The 20,813-nt window shown below is 43.6% G+C and overlaps 1 protein-coding gene across 6 annotated transcripts in view; it reads left to right on the forward strand.

The window, feature by feature from the left end:
• The window catches only part of Irf2 (interferon regulatory factor 2), an 86,724-nt gene extending 72,719 nt beyond the window's left edge, over positions 1–14,005 (forward strand). For 5 of the 6 annotated variants that reach the window (XM_026400603.2, XM_026400601.2, XM_026400605.2 and 2 more), the window contains exons 7-9: positions 3,216–3,380; positions 11,241–11,287; positions 12,686–14,005. In XM_026400603.2, the coding sequence (XP_026256388.1) occupies positions 3,216–3,380; positions 11,241–11,287; positions 12,686–12,991 (518 nt within the window). In that variant the 3' untranslated portion in view covers positions 12,992–14,005. The remainder of the gene's footprint in view (positions 1–3,215; positions 3,381–11,240; positions 11,288–12,685) is intronic. The other variant, XM_026400602.2, reaches the window with a different exon arrangement.
• Positions 14,006–20,813: the final 6,808 nt, after the last annotated feature.

A 20,813-nucleotide genomic window follows, 5' to 3' on the forward strand; every position in this document is an offset into this window, starting at 1 on the left:
AACTCTCCAGGAATCCCCGAGAGAACTCCAAAGTAGAGGAGCCAAAGCGAACAGTAAAGGTCTAATATACAATTGAATCAATCCAGCATCATCTCAATGGCTCGCCTCTCAACCAATACTATTGGCAAAATGCCAGGGGCCATTCCGACTGGCTGTGGCCCTCAATAAACTCCCATTGCTCTACCTCCCACTCTCACTGAATTCCTTGAACTGGAAAGAAATACTCCAGCTCCTCAGCTTTCATCTCGTGTTCTCCCTCTTGCCTTCCCCTCCTTCTCCATATTCACTGCCGTAAGCTTTAGCTCACTCGGTGCTGCCCAATCGCCTACTAGACTCTTTAGCAACCCTCTTGTCCCTGGGGCTCTCTTGCCGCCCCTCCTGGTACTGGATAACAGGGACCTTGCAAGCAGGTGCTCCATGAGACCTTTGTTGCCTTGGTGCCTCGACTTTGCATGGTGCCTTCCCTCTTCAAACACACACACACACACACACACACACACACACACACACACACAGTGCTTGCTTGGTTTCTGTCTCCACCCACCAAGTGCCTCTTAGGACTGGATAGGACTTGGTTTTCTTTTCCTGCCACTTTATTGACTAGGGAGAAATGGCAAAGGAAACCTTGGGAGGGGTCCTTGTGGGCACTCAGTCGGAGCCTGATGACCTGCATAATCCATGCCCTCACACTCAGATGGGATAGTCTGAAGGGTGAAAGCAGAATTTGGGAGTCTGCTTGCCATAAATAGCCTGCTTGCCTCTTCTTTAATTATATCCCTGCCAGGAAAACCTAACAGAATCCCATTTCCCTTCCATTCTGTTTGCTGTGGCTTTGTGAACTCCTGTCACATCCTATCACATCCCCAGCCCCGTTCCCAGCCTCTTGGGTGCCTTCTTTTCTTTGTTACAAAACCTAGGAATTCCCACTGTACTCTGAAACCTTCCCTGAGTAGAAATCAGATAAGGTTCTCATCACCCCCAAAGTAATTACAACAGGGACTTAAAACAACTCGTCGCCAATAAGAAACTTTGAGTGACTGAAACAAGAGCCAGTTCCCAATTCCAGGAGACGGCAGTGGGGCTCCTTTCTGCCTAACCCGAATATTGTATAGTTGTAGAAGTGGGAGGAAAAGGACAGGAACAAAGGGCACTGCATAGAATCCAAGCTGTGTGAGTTTGAACAGGACACTCTCCCTCTCTGTGTTGGAGTGTTTTCATCTTTAACAGGATAATGATGGCTTCCCTGTCATTCTCATGGGTTTAAATGTTAAAAGAACTTACACACATTGTTAGTATAACATTGATTATGGTGGCGAATGCTTTTGAGGACCTTGGGAAAATACTGCTGTACCTCCCAATTACTATGCTATTATCTTCTCCTTTATTAATTGGAGCCAATTTTCAGGGACATTTCATCTAATCAACTGCCAACAGGAGTATAAGGTCAATTCTCTGTCAAATTAGGACAGGGCGTTTGGGACATTTAAATTAAAAACACAATGGAGTATCATTACTTACCTATCAGAATGGCTAAAATAAAAAATAATGACAATGCTAAATGCTGGTGAGGACACAGAGATATTAGATGACTCAGTCATTGCTGGTGAGAATATAAATGTGCAGCCGCTCTAGGAAACAGTTTGGCCGTTTCTTGTAAAACTCAACATGCAATTCCCATATGAGCTGGCAGTTGCACCTCTTGGGCATTTATCCCAGAGAAATGGAAACTTATGTTCATGCAGAACTTGAACACCAACGTTCATAGCACCCTTATTTGTAATAGCTAAAGACTGGTATCAACCCAGACATCCTTCAGTGGGTGAATAGTTAAACAGATGAAGTACACCATACCATGGAATACCTCACTCGGCCAATAAAGAAGAACCAACTATTGGCACACACACAGGACCTTGGGTGACTCTCCAGGGAATTATGCTGAGTGAAAAATGCCAATCCCAAAGGATGACTGTATGAGTCCATTTATGTAACATCCTTGAAATAACAAAAATATAGAAATGGAACAGATGAATGGTTGCCAGGGGCTAGAGAGAAGACAGTGGACAGGGAGGTCCTGAAGGAAAGTGGGTATGGTGACATGAGAAATACTTTCACAGAACTTGTTAGTATTTTGACTGTAGTAGTAGGTACTTGAAACTACCTATGTGATAAAGGTTGTATAGAACTAAGTATGCACACTCACATACAGGAGCACAAGTAAAATTTAGGAGATCTCAACAAGATGGTGGACTTTCACCAATGTCAGTATCTGATTGTGATATCAAATTCTAGTTTTTATAAGATGGTATCGTTGGAGGAAATAGACTAAAGGGCACACACGATCTCTCTGTATTTTTTCTTTCTTTCTTTAAACTTAAAAAAAAAATTGTTTTTGTAGATGGACAGCATGCCTTTATTTTATTTATTTTTATGTGGTGCTGAGGATCAAACCCAGTGCCTCACACATGCTAGTCAAGTGCTCTGCCACTGAGCTACAGCTCCTACCCTCTCTGTAATATTTCTTACAACTAATGTTAGTTTTTAATTGTTTCAAAATTTAAAATTTAATAAAAAAAATATTGAGGCAGTTGCAAAGCTAGCGATGGTCAGAATTCATCTTAGCATTCTGTTTTGGAGATGCAGTTAATGTTTGTTAGAATTGGAGAGCCAACTTTTAACATTGTTTTGGTATTTTGGCCAATTGGTCATATTCAGAGAAGGAAGAAGCTGAGAGTATGGATAGAGCCCCCTCCCCCATGACTTAAAATAACACAATGGGGTGGATTTTCATGGTTTTTCTTCTCATTGAGGTTTGATAACGTCTCTCTGGACCAAAGTTCTTAGAAAATAAGTACAGGATATTCCTTGAGCAAAAGCAGAGAGCAGGAACAGGTCAAGTTCAAAGCACAGTTACATCTGGCCTGGGATTAGGTCTGGATCCAGCCTGACTGGATTGAGTTTGAAACTCTTGATGATCTAGGTAGGACACCACCACCTTGTATTGGGAGCCAGGTGACGGTAGGAGGCTTCTCTAGTAAATATTAACCCAGCTCTCCGGTCTGTTCTTCAGCTTCATGGCAGGCGACATGTGGTGACCAGGAATCTGGCTCCTGGCTGCCAAGCTGTCTCTGTGGGGGAAGATTTTCTTTCTTGAGAGTGTGTATGAGAATTGTGAGGGCAGAAGACAGTGGTGCATGATGGTTCTCTTTCCTTTGAAGTTGTAGGACAGTCCCATCTGGACAGCACCATCGAGGATCAAGAGATCGTTACTAATCCGCCAGACATTTGCCAAGTTGTGGAGGTGACCACCGAGAGTGATGAGCAGCCAGTCAGCATGAGTGAGCTGTACCCTCTGCAGATTTCCCCCGTGTCTTCCTACGCAGGTGAGTGGGCAGGAGGGAAAACTGGGGACTGAAGGGGGAAGAGAGCAGAGCCATCCTTCAGTCTAGCTCCACCCCATCTCACCACTCAACAGAGCATCTCCTCTCTGTCCTAGGAATTCTTCTTGTTGGAGTTATTTGATTTTCTTGACCAGCATCATCTTGGACACTTTTTTGTCTTCAGCTAGATAACATGTTCACAGCATTCTCTGCTTGATGGCCCATGACATGTTCATCCAGGACTAACAAATAAGATTTCTTGGGGGAAGGTGGTTCATCAAAGTTGAATTTTTTGACAGGGTGTTTTAATGGAATCTCAAATTGATTAAGCTAGAACGGGACCTTAGAAATCATCTTTCCAATTCCTTTATTTTCAGATGCTAAGGGCCCCACACAGCCATTCAATGTTTGGGCCAGGATTTCAACTCAGCTTTCAGACCTCAAGGTCATTGTTAAAGCCATGTCATTCCACCGGGTTTATCAGTCACTTCCATTGGTTTCTCCCTTTTTTTTCCTATCTATTTCGGCTTCCAACGGGTCCAAACAACGGAACCCATTTATAATTCCCCACAGAACTGGTCCCATAATTTCAGGAATCTGTCCAGACAGAGTCAGAGGATTAGAAACAGTTGCAGGAAAACGATGGCTCCTTTATCAACATGACTTCATCTTGTATTTTCCTAATGATCTCCGTTTAATTTTTTGGAACTCAATTATAATTAGGAAATTTAAATTCTGAGCAGGGCTATTGCTTGCATATATTAAAAATAAAAAGCAGAGGCCCTCTCCTGGGAAACTACAGTTAGCTCTAGGAAATGGTTGGGGATTCTTCCCGGTGTTTGCAGACTGCCAAGGAGAGTGTCTTCCAGCTAGGGTGCCACCCCAGTGACTGGCACAGAAACAGCATGACAATTGAGAGTGGATTCAAATGCCTGGTTGTTTATATATTAACAGACACTAAATTAACCTCATCTTCCATGAGTGCCTACTTTCTTTTTTAACTTATTTTTTAAATTGTGGTAAAATACATATAGCACAAATTTGCTATTTTTCCATGTATAACTCAGTGGCATTAAGTGCATTCATGGTGTTGGGCAACCCTTAACCACCACTGTCTCCAGAATTCTTTTCATCTTGTAGAACTGAAACTCTGTACCCATTAAACACTCCCCCTCCACCCTACCCCTGGCAACCACCAATCTACTTTCTGTCTCTATGAATTCGGCTACTCTAGGTAGCTCTTATGAGTGGAATCATATAGTATTTGACCTTTGGCAATTGGCTTATTTCACTTAGCCTATGTCCTAAATTTTAGCTTTTGTGTTAGGAACATGAAAGCAAGGTGGGAACAAACCTTGGCTAAAGGAATAATCTGTCAAATGTGATTAGCTTGTCATCACTTGTTCATTCATCAAACCTATTTTGAACTCTTCTATGTGCCAGGCTGGATTTGGTCTTAGCCAGTTTCCAATAACTGTATTATTTGTTGCATGTTTATTGTGCCATGGGAATATGCTAGATGCTTGGTGTTGACTGACTTGCTTAATTATCAAGAAAATAACCCTGCTAGCTGGAATACCATCATTATTCTCTCTTTAAAAATGAGGAATCTAGGGCTAGGACGTAGCTCAGTAGCAAAGCATCTGCCTTGCATTAGCAAAGCTCTAGGTTTGAAGAACAAAAGAAAGAACCTTACCATAATAATGATAATAATAATAACAACAACAACAAGATTTTTTTTAAAATGAGGAATCTAAGCCGAAGCGGGTTAAGCAGTCTGTCCAGGGATGAAAAACTGGTGACACAGACAGCATCTGTGTGTAGCTGATGCCAGTGGCCTGGGCTTGACCCCTCACACTTCAGTGCTGCCCTGGACACATCCACTTCCTTGATACTTATAGGAAGCCACCGTAGGAGGTGGAGACGAGTGTTTAGGTCTTAACCATGGAGTAGAGGTACCTGAAATGTGAAGGACTAAGATATTTTGCTCATATTTATATAACTATGGCTAAAAATCCCATGACTTTCTTCTATGTCGTGTTGCTGCTGGCACTGTTACCATGTATGAATGGGGTTTCTTTTGGCAGGCGGAAGGGTATTTGAGCTTGAGAGTTGACTTTCATGTTTACCTGTGGAGCAGGTCTTTTCTGAAGTCTTCCTTGGGGATTCTGGAAAGATCTCTTCTTGCAGGGGTTCCAGCAGTGGCATTTTGCTTTAGCAGGAGAATCCCAAGAACAGCTAGCTGATCCCTGCAGAGAGAAATGAAAATTTCATTACCCTTTTCAGGATATTTGCATAGATTTCAAAACAAGGATTCCAGTACCGGGATGACCGGCAGCGGGAGGTTTTGTTGGAGCCTGGCTTTTCAGACTAGCCTCTGGATCTTTCCATTGTTTTCATTGTCTGAATTCTCCAGAATCTTTTAGAGGGAAGTTTATTAGATGGAGCCAAAATGTTCCATTGCTGCTGCTTTTCTAGAGCTTACAGACATTCATCAGTTACTGACCACGGCTAGTAGAGGTCTTTTAGTCTTATGTTCCTCAGTAGAATGGGCTGTTTGCCTGTTTTTCATGACAGAATTCCTTTGTTCAGGCTATTCAAACCCAATTCAACCTCCTAACCACTTGCATTCATTTACCTGTTAAGGAAATTGCTAGTTGGAGGTCACTTGCTATATTTTCCCCCTACTGGTCATGAAATATAATCCCAGTAGTATTACAAAACCACATTCAGTTTTGCAAATCTGCCTTCTCAGTCTAAAATATCACGGTGAGAAAGAGAAGAGACGGCATGCAGTAACATACTCAGAGAAGTACTTGCATTGGATGTTTTAAGACAACATAAAATTCTAGTTTGATTTGTAATATTTTCATACTGGGAAGGAATGTTCCAAAGCCCAACCTAGGGAAGCTCAGGGATAGTCATCTTATTTGTTTGTTTGTTTGTTTGTGGTACTGGGAATTGAGCCCAGGGCCTCATGCATGCTAGACAAATGCTTTAAGCCACATCTCTTGCCCTCGTTTTTGTTTTGATTTTTTTTTCTTTTTCTTTTAAACTTCATGTCTACCATGAAGTTCCTTTTGCCTGATCTGTGACACGAGGATTAGATTAGGTTATTGATGGTTTTGTAAAAGAGTACCACAGTAGTATTTGGGGGGTGGTGTGTGTGTGTGGTGGGGGCATGGAGAATAGCCTTGAAAAGGAAGCAATATACAAAGAATTAACTGGTTGTAATCCAGAGAATAGAGATTATACTGACCAATAACCATCAGCGAGGACTTTGGGTCCTTAAGGAAACCACATCAGGCTTTCAAGCTGTTGGTGGAGCAGAGATCCATTAGCTTTGACACTCAGGGGATTCTAATTTGAACCATTCAGCTGAGTCTTCTAGTGAAAGTAATTGAGGAAATGATTGATGGAAAGAAATCTTTGTCAGTTTTATTTTGTTGAACAAGAGCCTTCCAGAAAATGTGCTAGATATCATATAGTGCAAAAATGCATTACATAATCATTTTTCTCTCCATAATGTTCCTGAAATGGCTTAGCAATGTATATTCTCAGGGAGGTGTTAAAAACTGGGCTGTGGCTCAGTGGTAGAGCGCTTGCCTAGCATATGTGAGGCACTGGATTCAATCCTCAGCACCACATACAAATAAATAAAGGTAAAAAAAATACAACATTATTAAAAAATATATTTAAAAAAAATGGGCTAAAGGAGAATGTGAACCCAGACAGTACATCCTAGAACTGATGCTCTGGAAGAATCTTTGAAGTCATCTGATCTATACTGCTTCCCGACCTTTTACTTTAGCTTCTTTCAGGGATATAAACCAGAAAGTTAAGTGAATTACTCACATACCTATTAACTATTGTGTCAGCACTTCCTGCTTATTCGGATTATGCTTATAAAGCAACTCCAATTGTTTTTATTCCCTTGTTTTTGAAATTAGTTTTTACAAGATCCAGACTAATCAAAAGGCAAAATGAAGTAATGCGTGTTGGTATTTCAGAGTGACATGAATCTGGAAGCAGCAGCGGCCGCAGTGAACTCATTTATCATGTAAGAAGTCACCGTGGAAACGGCAGTGGCCGAGTAGAACTGAGAGACAGAGGAAGTGAGCGCTTTGAGCAGCCATTTGGGAGTAGCCCTGAGAACCACTGTTGGTCTAGAGAGAAGACTCTGGGGTCCTTAGGTGGGAACCTCAGGTGTCTCCATCAAGGCCACTTTTTTCAAACAATAAAAGCTGGAGACATCAGTGTGGTAGTCAGCCTTTTTTCACTGACAGAATACCTGAGAGAAACAACTGAAGGGCTGGAGGTATAGCTCAGTGGTAGAGCGTGGGAGAAGAGGAGCTGGGCCGTGCCCCCAGCGACCTCACTTCCTTCTGCGAGGCCCCCCTGTCCTACAGGTTCCACTGGCTCCCAATCCTGCCATTGTCTGGGGTCCACGTCTTCAACACGAGATCCTTTAAAGACATTTAAGATCCAAACCACAACACTTAGTTTCTAATTTAGAGTCTTCATAACTGCTTTGGAAGCATTCCGTCTTCATTTAGAAATGAAGGTCTTCCACCAGCTTCTGTGTTCGTTGAAACCAAAAGTCCAGAACATGAGAAATAAACATCAGTATGTTCGTTTTCTCATCCACAGCTTTCCCCCTGAAGTTGAAAACTGGGTATTTAGTGAAAATGGACATTCTGATCATATTCATGGTCCGTGCAAGGAGACCAAAGAGTCATTTTTTTTTTTTTTTTTTGCTACCAGAACATGAACCTAGAGTCACTTTGCCACTAAGCTACATCCTCAGCCCTTTTTTAATTTTTAATTTTTTTTTTGAGACAGGGTCTCATTAAGTTGCATAGGGCCTTACCAAGTTGCTGAAGATGGCCTTGAACTTGCAATCCTCCTGCCTCAGCCTCCCAAGCCTCTGGAATTACAGGGATGTACCCCAGCACCTGGATTACTAAGGACTCTTAACCCAGGATCTGATTTCCAAACTCTCCAGTAACTGCAGCTTGGGCTTGATAGAGTCCCAGAACCTTGGTGTCAATTGCTCATTTTCCTGAGGCTCCAGCCCCCAAAGTATGCCGGGTGGCATTTGTTTACATTTTTATTTGAAGGGAAAGGAACGGAAGATCATGGTATTTATGGAGGGTCGTTAAGAATGAAGGGGGCTTGGCATGCTTGGAAGGAAGGGAAACTTGAACTTCAGAGCACAAACAAAGCTAAGCATAAAAATGGAAAGGGGATCTTGAACTTTTGCCAGAGACAGAGCCAATAGGGAAGCAGAGTTGCTGTGTTTGATGGGTGTCCCTGGAATCAGAAGTGCAGTTTTGTTTTCTGTCCTCTGTGCTGACTCAGTCCGTGACTTTGGCAAGTTTCTCAACATCTCTGTTCCTCTTTTTCCTTCTTGGGAGCAGCAGCCCAGCCTCTATCTCCTCTGGAGACTGGGCTTGTGTGGGGTTATGTTTGGAGGGAGGTTTCCTTTTCTATTGCTCTTCATTTGTTTCTGTCTGGAATATTTCATGTGCTTATTGTTGTCCTTTGGTCTTCGTAGCTGGGATCATTGTCAGCTAAGCCTCGACCCTTCTTTTGGCATCTGATGCTCCAGCTGTGCTTTGGGGAAACATGCTCCGTTCACGCAGTGCAGACGCCTGTCCTTTGGCTGCTCATGTCTCAGCCCTAGCTATGACCCAGGCCTTTGCAGAGCTCCTGGAGAACAATGGCTGAGAAACATGCAGAATGCGCCCTGTGGGATCTCTGGGGTCCACAGGCTTGCTGTTGGGCTAAGGAATGCAACTGTGGCATGAGTTGTCTGTTCTTTAGCCTTTAATGATGTGTAGGGAGTCTGATCTGTAGCTCATGCTCTGGGTGGTGGAAAGGACTCAAGTCTGGGCTGCAGCCATCTTGTCCCACAAGGAAGATGTGAGATTGGAAGCCAGTTCCTCATCAGGGACACAGTAGAAGAGTGTGGAAGGCTCTAGAACACACTAGCATTCCTACATATAGAGGGACGATAGTACCTGCTGTCCAACTCGGAATCCTTATAAGGTCTAAACAAAGCCTACATGCAAAGGCTGTGGCCCCGCCTGGCCCTAGCACTCCACAAATATTCATTATTACAATTTCTCTTCAGGCCTCCACTAAAATATAAATGTCCCAAATGGAAAGATTCCTAAGAGTCTATGGTTTGGAAGTTCCACCTTTGGTGCATTCATTTTGACTCTGTTCAACAGGCCTGTCATGCAAATTCGATGTTGAATAACTCCAGTTCCTTATCTGTGCTGTGCGAGGCCCCATGGTAGGCCTTTCCTTAACACCTTCTCACTCACTCATCACACAGTCCTCCTTGGAAGGTGAAAGTGAAGGACACTCCCCATTTTTTCAGATGAAGAAAATATATGTAGCTCCCAGGAATTAGGAAATTGGCTCCGTGTCTCACAGCTGGCAAGTGGAATCAGGATAGTAACTGCTTAGTTATCTGTTGGTTCATGACAGTGTGACTACAGACTTAATGGCTTAACACAATACACAGTTCTTATCCCACAGTTTCTGTGGATCATGCGTCCAGGTGTGGCTCAGGTGGGTTCTCTGCAGCAGAATCTCACTGACCTGCCGTCAGGGTGTTGGCTGGGGCTGCTGTCTCATCTGAGGTTCAGCTGGGAAGAGGTTCAGTTCCAAGCTCAGGTGGTTTTTAACAGAGTTTAGTTCCTCACCGGTTGTTGAACCAGACTTGGCCCTTGGTCCTTTTCCTTGTGAGCTTCCCCAATGGGACCAGCAAGCAGGAGTCTCCTCAAAAGGACAGGTTCCGTCTTATGTGACATGGTCATGGAGATGTAAAACCTGGATCCTTTGCTGTATTCTGTTGGTTGAAAGCAACTCACAGGTCCCACTCACACTCAAGAGGAGGAGGTTCCAAAAAATTGAATACCAGATGACAATCTGAGGCCACCTGAAAGTCTGTCTACCTGGGGTCACCCAGGTGGAAGAGGCAACTCTTAAGAATCTAAGATAGTGACTAACTGAAAGGAAAGTGACCACAACACTCGGAGTGACCAAAAGATCTTTATTGCAGCAGTGCAACAAAGAGAAAAGAAGGAAGGAAAGAGAGAGAGAGAGAGAGAGAGAGAGAGAGAGAGAAGAGAAGAGATGAACAGGGAGAGAGCAAGAGCAAGAGAGAGAGAGAGAGCAAGAGAGAAAGAGCAAGAGAAAGAGAGCAAGAGAGAGGGGGGCCTGGCAGGAGGGAGTTTTTATAGCCCAAATCTAATGGGGCCTCTGGGTCTGCAAGCTGCCTTGTTGGCCCAAGGGGGGTTGAGTGCTCAGCCTTGAGCGGGACTTGACACAAACAGGTGATAAAGGACCAGATAGAGGGGGGTTTGAGTGCATGGGCTATCTTGCAGCCAACATCTGTTCAGCCTGCCCTGCAGACAACACAGTTCAGCCTGCTCTGCACCCAACACTAACCAGATGTGGGGTAAGGCGGGTCTGAGTAGAATGGGAATGATGTAGGAAGACTTCTTGGAAAATGTTCACTCTGAGTTGGGACTTCCCCATGATGACTGGCATGGACTGGAAGAGGACCAGCATGGGGCATCATGGCCAGAGCTATAGGGAGGAAAGGGCGCCACAGGGACAGCACCCCATGCTGGATGGCTCTTGGGGGCCCAAGTCATTCAAACTCCCTCCAGCTTGTCCACATAGAAGTGTTTGATCTTATAAAGGGGGGGACTTGATGAGTTTGGTTACCCATTTCTCTTTTGGAAAAGAAGTGCTGCTATATCTTTTATCAACACCGCCTGAGCTTCAAAACAGCTTGAGCAACAGGAACAAATAATGGTCCTATGTTTTTCTCTCTTTGAACAGAAAGCGAAACTACCGACAGCGTGCCCAGCGACGAGGAGAGCGCTGAGGTGAGCCTGCTTCCTGCTCCGACCCAAGTGCCTGTGCCTGTGATCCTGTTTTACTTGTGGATGCTTTTGTGTGTCTGTTAAAATATGCATAACCTAAAACTCACCACCCTTCTAGATTTCAAATTATAAAATTGTTGGGCACCAAATGGGAAGAAAAGGGATAAAATGTCATCCTCAGAAAGAGAGGCTATGACAGCAGGAAAAGGAAACTGAAATTGAGGCCAGGAAATGTTGATATTCTTATCACTGTCAACATCCTAATTCACCAGCAGAAATAGAATGTCCTGCCCGGCCAAAAGTAATGACCAGAAATTCAAGCCAGGAAGACCTTAGCAAAGTTACCTCCACACATCCATGGGTTCCCTCCCTCCGTGATCCTGCCCAGAGGCGATCGATGTCCAATCTTGATTCCCAGTCTGACTGCTTCCGACTTCCCTCCTATAGCTGGGCCCACACAATGGCAGGAAATGGCTGTAAATGATGATGGAAAGAGAAAAGGGGGTGAGAGGAAGAAAGCAGAGAGTGAGGGAGAGGAAGAGAGAAGCTAATGGTTTGTCGAATTAATGATTTCACAATTAATGATTTCAATACATTATAATAAAGTGTGGGAATTCTGAGAAGACAGTGGCTACATTCACATATATTCCCAACTTGCTTCTTCAAGGTCAGAAAATTACCTTTTACTCTGAATGAAGCCATCCTCTGTACAGGGCCCCTGTTTGTTGAGCACCTGCATCTCTAAGCTGGACACATTTGAAAACAATCAAGGGCGCTCGCTGTCTATTTGCGAGTTCCTCATTTCCCTTCCTCTGAAAATGCAGGTTGACTCAAAGGTCTAATTGGGCCAGCAGCGAGGACTAAGTTGCCCTGACCGACTGTCCGTCATGGCCGGAAGCATATTGAATGTCTGTGTGGGTGCCTAGAGCCTAGAGGAGTTGAAAAGCAAGCTTCCCCTTTCTTTTCCTGCCTTCATAGAATATCCTTAGCCATATTTCTTGGAGTTAGCAAATGGGAACTGATAAAAAGAGAAGAGAAACCATTGCTTGGGGTATGAAGAACTGGGTATAGATTTCAGTTGAAGGATGTACAGTTGCTAAGCTTTTGTTCATTGCATTAACTTAAAAAAAAATGTGATTCTAACACCCGCACATGAGAACTGGAGATTGAACCCAGGGCCTTGCACATGCTGGGCAAGCACTGTACTGCAGGCCTTTTGTGAATTTTTTTGAGGCAGGGTCTCCCTAAGTTGCCCAGGCTGGCCTGGAATTTGTGATCCTCCTGCTGCAGTCTCCTAAATTACTGGGATTACAGGTTGTGCCCACCCTTGGTGGCACATTTTTTAAAAGGCATTCAGTGGAAGGAAAAGAACACATATGTCTGGATTATTTTCTTTGAAAGGGGAGACCACACTGGCGGAAGAGGAACATTGAAGGTAAACAGTACCTCAGCAACATGGGGACACGGAGCACCTATCTGCTGCCCAGCATGGCGACCTTCGTCACTTCCAACAAGCCGGATCTCCAGGTCACCATCAAGGAGGAGAGCTGTCCGGTGCCTTACAACAGCTCCTGGCCCACGTTTCCTGACCTCCCCCTCACTCCCTCCGTGACCCCTGCGTCCAGCAGCAGTCGGGACCGAGAGACTCGGGCCAGTGTCATCAAGAAGACGTCAGACATCGCCCAGGCCCGTGTCAAGAGCTGCTAAGCCCTTGAGTCTCCCCGGTGGTTGTTGGGATTTCTTGGCTTTGTGTTGTTGTTTGTTTGTGTTTTATTTTTCTTTCTGACACCTATTTTAGACAAATCTAAGGGGAAAAGCCTTGACAATAGAACATTGATTGCTGTGTTCAACTCCAGCCCTGGAGCTTCTTTTTAACTCAGGACTCCAGCCCCTTGGTAGACGCGTGTCTCTAGAGCCTGCTGGATCTCCCAGGGCGACTCCCTCAAGTTCAAGGACCAACAGCCACACGGGCAGTGGAGGTGCTGCGTTGCCTATGGTCAAGGCCAGCGTGGTGGAGTGGATGCTTCAGAATGGACGAGAAAATGTGAACTAGCTGGAATTTTTTAATCTTTGTGAATATGTACATAGGGCAGTACTAGCGACGCTGCAGTCTGCTTCTGCACCTTATCTTAAAGCACTTATGATAGGCCTTCTTATGATCTTGCTCTATTCCACAGCACATTCATCGTCCCCTTCTCTGCCCTTTACCCTCCACCCATCCCTTCCCATCCCCTCCCACACGGTTCCTTTCCTCCTTTTCCTCCCCTCAGAGGCTGTGATCCACATCCTGGAGGAGGAGGAGGAGGAGAAAATGAACCTCTCCACAGATGTCCCATTTTTAAGACTGCTTGGAGGAAAAAAAAAAAATCTTTCTAATCTGCTATGCTTGAATGCCACGCGGTACAAAGGAAAACTATCATGGAAATATTATGCAAATTCCCAGATTTGAAGACGAAAATACTCTAATTCTAACCAGAGCAAGCTTTTTTATTTTTTATACAGGGGAATATTTTATTCAAGGTAAAATTCTAAATAAAATATAATTGTTTTTTATCTTTTCTACAGCAAATTTATAATTTTAAGATTCCTTTTCTTGTTTATCAGCAGTTGTTATTACATCCTTGTGGCACATTTTTTTTTTTTTAATTTTGTAAAGGTGAAAAAAAAAGCTTTTATGAGCTCATGTAGCAATCAGATTATCCTGTGGATTGATAATAAATGAATATGATATATAGTTAAATTTTTAACGGGCATCACTCCTGGCTTTGTCTGTGTCTGCTTAGAGCACAATCCTGGGACAGGGCCAACAAAATGTTTCTTCTTTGGGGCCAAAACTTTTCCCCTTGTTAACCACAAGAGACCCTGGAAGTTCCCACTCTGAAGCTAAAATTGGCTTCCTCTGCTGAATGCCTACCCTGTACTGGGCCCTGTGCTGATTGTTTTACGTGAGTTACCTTCTTGCTCATCCTAGTTGTGCATCCTAGTTGCATGTGGAGGAGATGGGAGACGTGAAATAAAATGCTTTTCCGTCGGTCACCTGGGCAGGAAGGGGTCATGGGCATGGGAGGACCCCAAGTCTGGAACGACTGTGGAGGGAGCCTGTTAATCCACTCCACTGTTCTCTCCTGTGAGCAGATTCTAGCCACCTGGGTTCTTTCCTTTTCTCACCCACAGTGTCATACGTGACCAAAGTTTTGTGTTCATCACACACTGGGTGCACGGGTAGAAAGTTTTCGATAGTGGGGTATCGCCATTGGGTTCTTGCTCCCTGTTAGTCACTCTTCTTTCTAAGACCAGGAAGTTGGATGCAGGCCCTGTCCTCAAAACTTAGGGTTGGTCCTCTGGAGAGAGCAGTGTGACTTCAAGGACACCAGTCCCCATCACCTGTTTGGTATTTCTAGGTGTAGGCCCGACCTTGAGGAAGCCACCACCCTAACCTCTCATGCTTCCTTAGAACTTAACTTGCCTCCCCTACCACCTCTGGGAGATTGTACGGAGATTGCCAGAGTTAATATTTGAAAATTTCCTTCGATTTGTAAAAGGACAAAGGGCTATTTTTATATCTCTCTCTCCATATGTGGCTGCAGATATAATTAGCGGTCGTAAAATTATCCACCCTGAACAGAAATCAACTGAAGTCTGTTGCTGGTTGGTGTGCTGCAGGAAGAGGGCGGCACGTGGGTGGCTGACTGCTTCTGGGAGGAGCACCTTCATGGAAGGTGTTTATGTCAATTTCTTAGTGAAAGGAGGAGTCATAAGTCCTAAGTAAATGAGTTCTGTTCTTTGTATCAAAATCCTGTTGTTTAGTCCTCCGGTTTTTCAGTGAATTTAAAAGAAGGCAGTAACAAAAGCTGTCCCTGCAGAGGATTGAGGGCAGCTCTGGTTCTCTGCCCACTTTCCTCTTCCTGCTCCAGAAAGAGCATCCAGCGCCCATCCTACCTCCGTCAGCAGCTCTGCAGGCCCCAGGCCGTTGCCTTCCTCTTCTGAACCTCACCAGGTGGACAAAAATACAGGATTCAGAGACATGGATTTAAGTGCTAAAGATGAGGCGGGGGAAAAATAGAATCATGCTTAAAATATTTCTGAGAAGCTCTACTGTTTCTGAGTAATACTTAACCAGTGGTATAGGAGAAGAAGCCAGTTACCCAATGCTTAGGTAGACACAGGGATGGAAACCAGGTGAGTTGGGCCATCTTAGGGACTCAAGCCCAGACCTTGTTGTTGTTATTTAGAGGACGTTCAAGAGACAGGCGCTTCATTGGCTGTGCATCTGTGTGAGCTGATACGGTTTTACGATGGGTCTAGCCGTGTATGCGTACGTGTGTGTGCTTAAGTAGCAATTTCAGTGTAACCACCCCTAGAACAGTATTTTCCATTTTCTGCAGCCATTACTTGGGTCCCTCCCTTGATAACAAAGCTCGTTGCCCAGCTATGGACTATAAATCCAGTCACAGGTACTTCCTGCCCAGCCTTAAATTGGGGGAGGCCAGTGCACCAAACACACCTTGGTGAAAAGGCTTCCAGAAGGCTGTGTGAAAGTCTAAATAAATCCATACCCATCTGTAGCATTTTTTCCGTGTTTAAATGAAGCAATCACCAAAGACCGTGTTTAGTCTATTGAAATGAATTTACAGAGAAGAAGAAATATATGTGCATAAGAAATACAAATTCTCTGGACATCAGAACCATAAAATATTCTTTATTCTCCTCAAATACAAAGTGTAGTACACTATTGTGTAACCACCACAGAGACAGAAATTTTAAAAATGAGGAACATCGGTGATTTGGTTTCAGGATTCTGTGTTTCGGAGAAACTGTGTTTTGGCGTGGTATTTTGCATATGAATGAAAAACATGTTAAGTCCCAAGCAGCCTCCTGCCCTGAGTGTGTGAGACAGAACACTAGACCTCCACTTGTTCCTGGTCATTCTTGGAGCATCAAATTCATTCGGCTTTAGGAGTCTCCTGTTATTCTAGCTTTGAACAAACAGACCCAGAGAAAAGGTGAAAATAAGGATCCCACTTCTCTGCCAAATTTCTGTGAAGAAAGACAAAAAGTTAGGAAAACAAAGATGTGTTAGATGTGTTTGTTAGCCAAGATGAGTTCCTGGCATGTAGGGGTCAGATATCAAGACTCAATACTAATTCCAAGTTTGGGCTTGGAAAGAGAATGCAGGCAGAAACTGGCTTAGCTGATGAGGTTTAGCCACAGATCTCATCCTGAAACTCCATCCTATGACAAACCCATGGCCAGGATGATCGGAGCCAGGGACAGGAACCTGAATGCCGGGGGATCTGGAGTAGCTCCTGCTTTCTGTCCAGGCTGCAGTAGACTTCCCCTAAAGGTATGAGGGTGGATGCCTATCTCCCCTGGGACTGTAAGCTGCTTGAGGTAGTGGGTCTCGATCACGTATTCACATCCCAACAAGTGGAACAAGGTCAGGTATCTGGTAGGCAATTGCTCATAGGAGATTCTCTTCCCCTTTGCCCCATCATTCCCAGTGTCAAGACAATAGGGCTGTGATCCTCAGCTGTGCCTCTTAGCAATGAGGCCAGCCATAGACCTGAAGCAGGGAGCTCTGGCTGTGCAAAGCTGCAAGTCAAAAGATACATACAGGAAGAAGGTAGGTGAGATGCTCCCTCCTGAAGCTGCCTGGCCTCTGAGCCCCCGGCCAACTCCACTGAACACTGGTATTATCCCTTGCCTGGACTTGGGCACTGCTGACCCTGCTGAGAGAACAAATGAAGGTTTCGTGGAGGTTTTCTTTTGTAGTTACACTAACAACAGGTGCAGAGGCACTGTTTCTCTGCTTCTGAAAATAGCCCTGGAAGGAAGGAAGTGGTCAGGCCCAATAGTCGGTTTTAACAAAAATGTTAAATCTGTCCAAGAACCTGGGTCAGACTGTGGAAAGATCAAGACGTAGAACATTTATTTCAGAGTTAACAAAGTCTGGCAAGAGCATGTTCTGTAATCCTTTGACCAAGTTTTTTTCAGATGAGAAGCAGTTTGTGTGCTTCGTCCCTCTAAGCAAGCTGCCCTTTGGAGATTTGGTCAGTTTCTCCGTATCTGCTTTATAAACATGTTCAGACAGAGACTGCTAGCTCTGCAGAAAGTATTGTGTTGGGATTGTGCAACTGCTGCTCATTTAACCACTTACTTATTCACTGCTGGAGAAACAGAACTGTCACATGTAACTGCTTGTACCATGAAAATGGTCCATTTAGTTACACAATTGTTTTTGCAGGTGCACAAAAAAAAAAAAAAAAAAAAAAAAAAAAAACAAGGCAATAATAGCATATCTAAGTTTCAGTTTTGGTTCAAATGAACATTTTAAAATCTAAATACCCATCCACATGAGTCACCAGAGAAAGAGAATACCTAAGATGTTACATCTGCCAGAAGCTTGGGTCTTACTGAGAATGCTCTTATTTTCCAAATTCTCTGTAATGCACCAGTTCAGTGTCCTTGACATTTCAAATCCACATGATTACACTGGAACACATTGCCTAAAGTTTTAGGATAACATTAGCAGCTAGATGGGAATGTTTTTTTTTTATGATTAGTGATAAAAAAGTCTTTATTCACTCCTAGAATTAACATTGCTAAATATTCCACAGTACTTCTCCAATGCTATGAACCTTTACAGCATCTTTTCTGTGGGAAAGCTAGGTATGGCTTTTTTAATGTGACTGTGAAATACAGAAGAGATTTCATAGGCTTGGTTGTAAAATACTCAGCATATAGCCAAATGAGAGTTGTAGTGGAAAAAAAAATGCAAAATGCAGCCTAAGCCATTGCTCAAATTTTAAAAAACCTAGTGGTTTCAGGATCATATGCAACTGAACTGATACTGGATGGAAACTTCAGGCTGGTTTAATAGATTCTTGTTTTCAAGCTTTCATTTGCAAGATTGATTTAAGGTAATACAATGCCAAGTGCCTTTCTTTAACAGCTTATGAATTTAATTCGGGTAGCAGATCATCTTGGTTTTTGCAGGGCTGAGAGGTCTTCAAACATTGGACTTTCAGGGCTAAAACATCTCAGGTAAACCGGAAGGAATAGGTCACACTGAATATAATGCTGAGATCTAAGGATGCATGTCATTTGTGGTTTTTTTGAGGCTGTTAAAAATCCAGGTGAAAGCTTTATGAGGAGGCATCATTGTTGATGAATCTATTACTAATACATTCTAAGGAGTGTTGAGTGAAGAAAAGCTGATTTCATTCATTCACCACCATTGAGTTCCCACTATTTGCTGGTACTGTTCTAAGCGTTACAGAGCGGTACAGAAGGGAATAGAGCCTTTCTTCTAATGGAGCTTAAATTTGAGGGGGACATTCAACTAATAAATAAAAATATTCATTGGGAGATAATAAATGCTATGGAGAAAAAATGAAGGCAGATAAGAGAGATGGGGCAGATATTCAAAGCTTTCATCTTGATGTTTACAGGATCAATTGCTGGGTAGGCAGCTGCAAAGGCCAGGAAAATGGCGTGTATCAGCAGAGCTCAGTTGCAGGAAACAAAAACCACAGGAGCTATTTTAAGCAGAAAGGCATTGAATAGAGAGAAGCAGGTGTTTACAGCCTTGCTGGGAAGGCTGGAGGAGCAGCTTCAGGGTTGCTTCCACCTCTGCCACCATTGAGAAGGCGGGCAGTCAGGCTGTTGCAGGGAACAGGGACTCTAAGAACATGTTGCTTTTGCTGAAATCTGCTCATCAGAGAGTCCCTATCACCTCCACCATAACTCTCTCTCAACACTATGACAGAGTGACTGGATATTGAGACACTTCTGCAAAAACTTCCCACATCTCCATAAACTACCTGTACCTGTGGTCACAGCCAAATTGGTGGAAAGGTGGCTTCTGCCTCAATTCTGACTTCCAAATCTCTTGCAAGTGCCTATCATTGGTTGAAACTAATTCCAAGGTAGAAGCCCAACTGCAAGTAAGAGTGGGAAATACGATTCTGGATGTCCAACCTTTGCAGTGGAGAAGGGCGTGTGAGAAGGAGGTGAGAATGGGGGCTGAGTGCTGTTCGGGGCATTTGTCACACCTTGAGAAAACCACTGTGTCAAGAATACCACAGGAAGTAAAAAGAAAACAAAAACCCAAGGTAAGAATATCTGGAAAGTGGCATCATCATCCCAGACACCTCGGTGCATATAAGAAAGCAGCATTGTGTCATGGTAAGAAGATAGTTTACTGAAATCAGATCAGACTGTGTTTGATTCTCAACTTACTTACAGGGACTTTAAGCCAACCCATTTATGTTTGAGAAGAAGTTTATATATATAAAATAGGACTATTAACACCACCAAGATAATGCTATTAAAGTAGGGAATACATTGTAGGTATTCGGTTATATCAACCAATCTGCATGTAAAATAGCTAAAAAGGGCACCATCTCAAGCATGTGAGCCCAGACTCTATGAGCAAATCCTATGTTCCCCTACATCCCTAACTATCCTTCAATGAAAAAAAAAAAAAAGCCTAATTCTGTTATTGACTGGGCTTAAAAGGAACAGAGAATTGATTCTTTTCTAATTGAAACTGAAGTGTTCCAAACCTGCTGATAGTTTTAAACAACATAGATTCAAACAAATTTTTTAAATGCCTTCTAAAACCACCAGGTAGAATTGAATTAACATTTGGTGATTGAAGTGATTAATGTGCTTCCTTCTGGGTCAGCAAATACAGTTTCCATTGTATAATTTCTACCAGATTCACAGAATGCATGATATTTTTATTCAGCCTGCTGAAATAAGGAATATTCCAACATAATTATGAAGCAGAGGACTAAACTTCTAAGCTTTTGTGCATTTTCAATATCTTCCTACCTTATTATAGGACCTTATCCTAGCTCATGGGCAGGATGAGGGGTTTTGTGTGGCAGGTGCATTATCAGAGCCTAAATAAACATATACCAGGTGTAGGGCAAGACTGTTCCTTACTGTAGCCTCTGTTTACATGAATTGATTAACATAAAAACAGGGGAGCCTCTTGGGAAAAGAGCTAGAAGAGTGTGTCCAGGCGGATCCCAGCGAGAGACTCTAGCCTGAGGATGTGAGCAGATGGGGCCAATTAGATCCTGAAGGTGGAAGGAGCTGTTCATGGTACAGTGTTGAAACCATTGCTAACGCCCATAAAAACATCTGCTCCCTTTGAAGGATTTGCTCGCCTTGAGAGAATGGCTGAGGCTATGGGAAACTTCACCTTTTTAGGTGAAGGTGGCTTGGTAGCCTGAGCATGGGTGTCAGATCAAGTAGAATGATGAGACTACCCTGGAGTGGGCAGGGGCAATTGGACAATAAAAGTTTCCAGACATTATATTGTTATGATGTTAGAGTCTGAAAGACTGTATCCCCTGCCCAACCTCCTACCCTAAAATTCTTAGGTTAAAGCCTAATCCCCAGTGAAGCCCTCAGGAATGTGATTAGTGCCCTTCTAAAAGAGGCCCAAGGACGTTTGTTGGCCTCTTACAAACATGTGAGGAAACATAGAAGCTACAGTCTCTAAGAAACAGGCCCT

This window comes from Urocitellus parryii, chromosome 14, assembly GCF_045843805.1.
Source record: "Urocitellus parryii isolate mUroPar1 chromosome 14, mUroPar1.hap1, whole genome shotgun sequence".
In the NCBI taxonomy this organism is placed as follows: domain Eukaryota; kingdom Metazoa; phylum Chordata; class Mammalia; order Rodentia; family Sciuridae; genus Urocitellus; species Urocitellus parryii.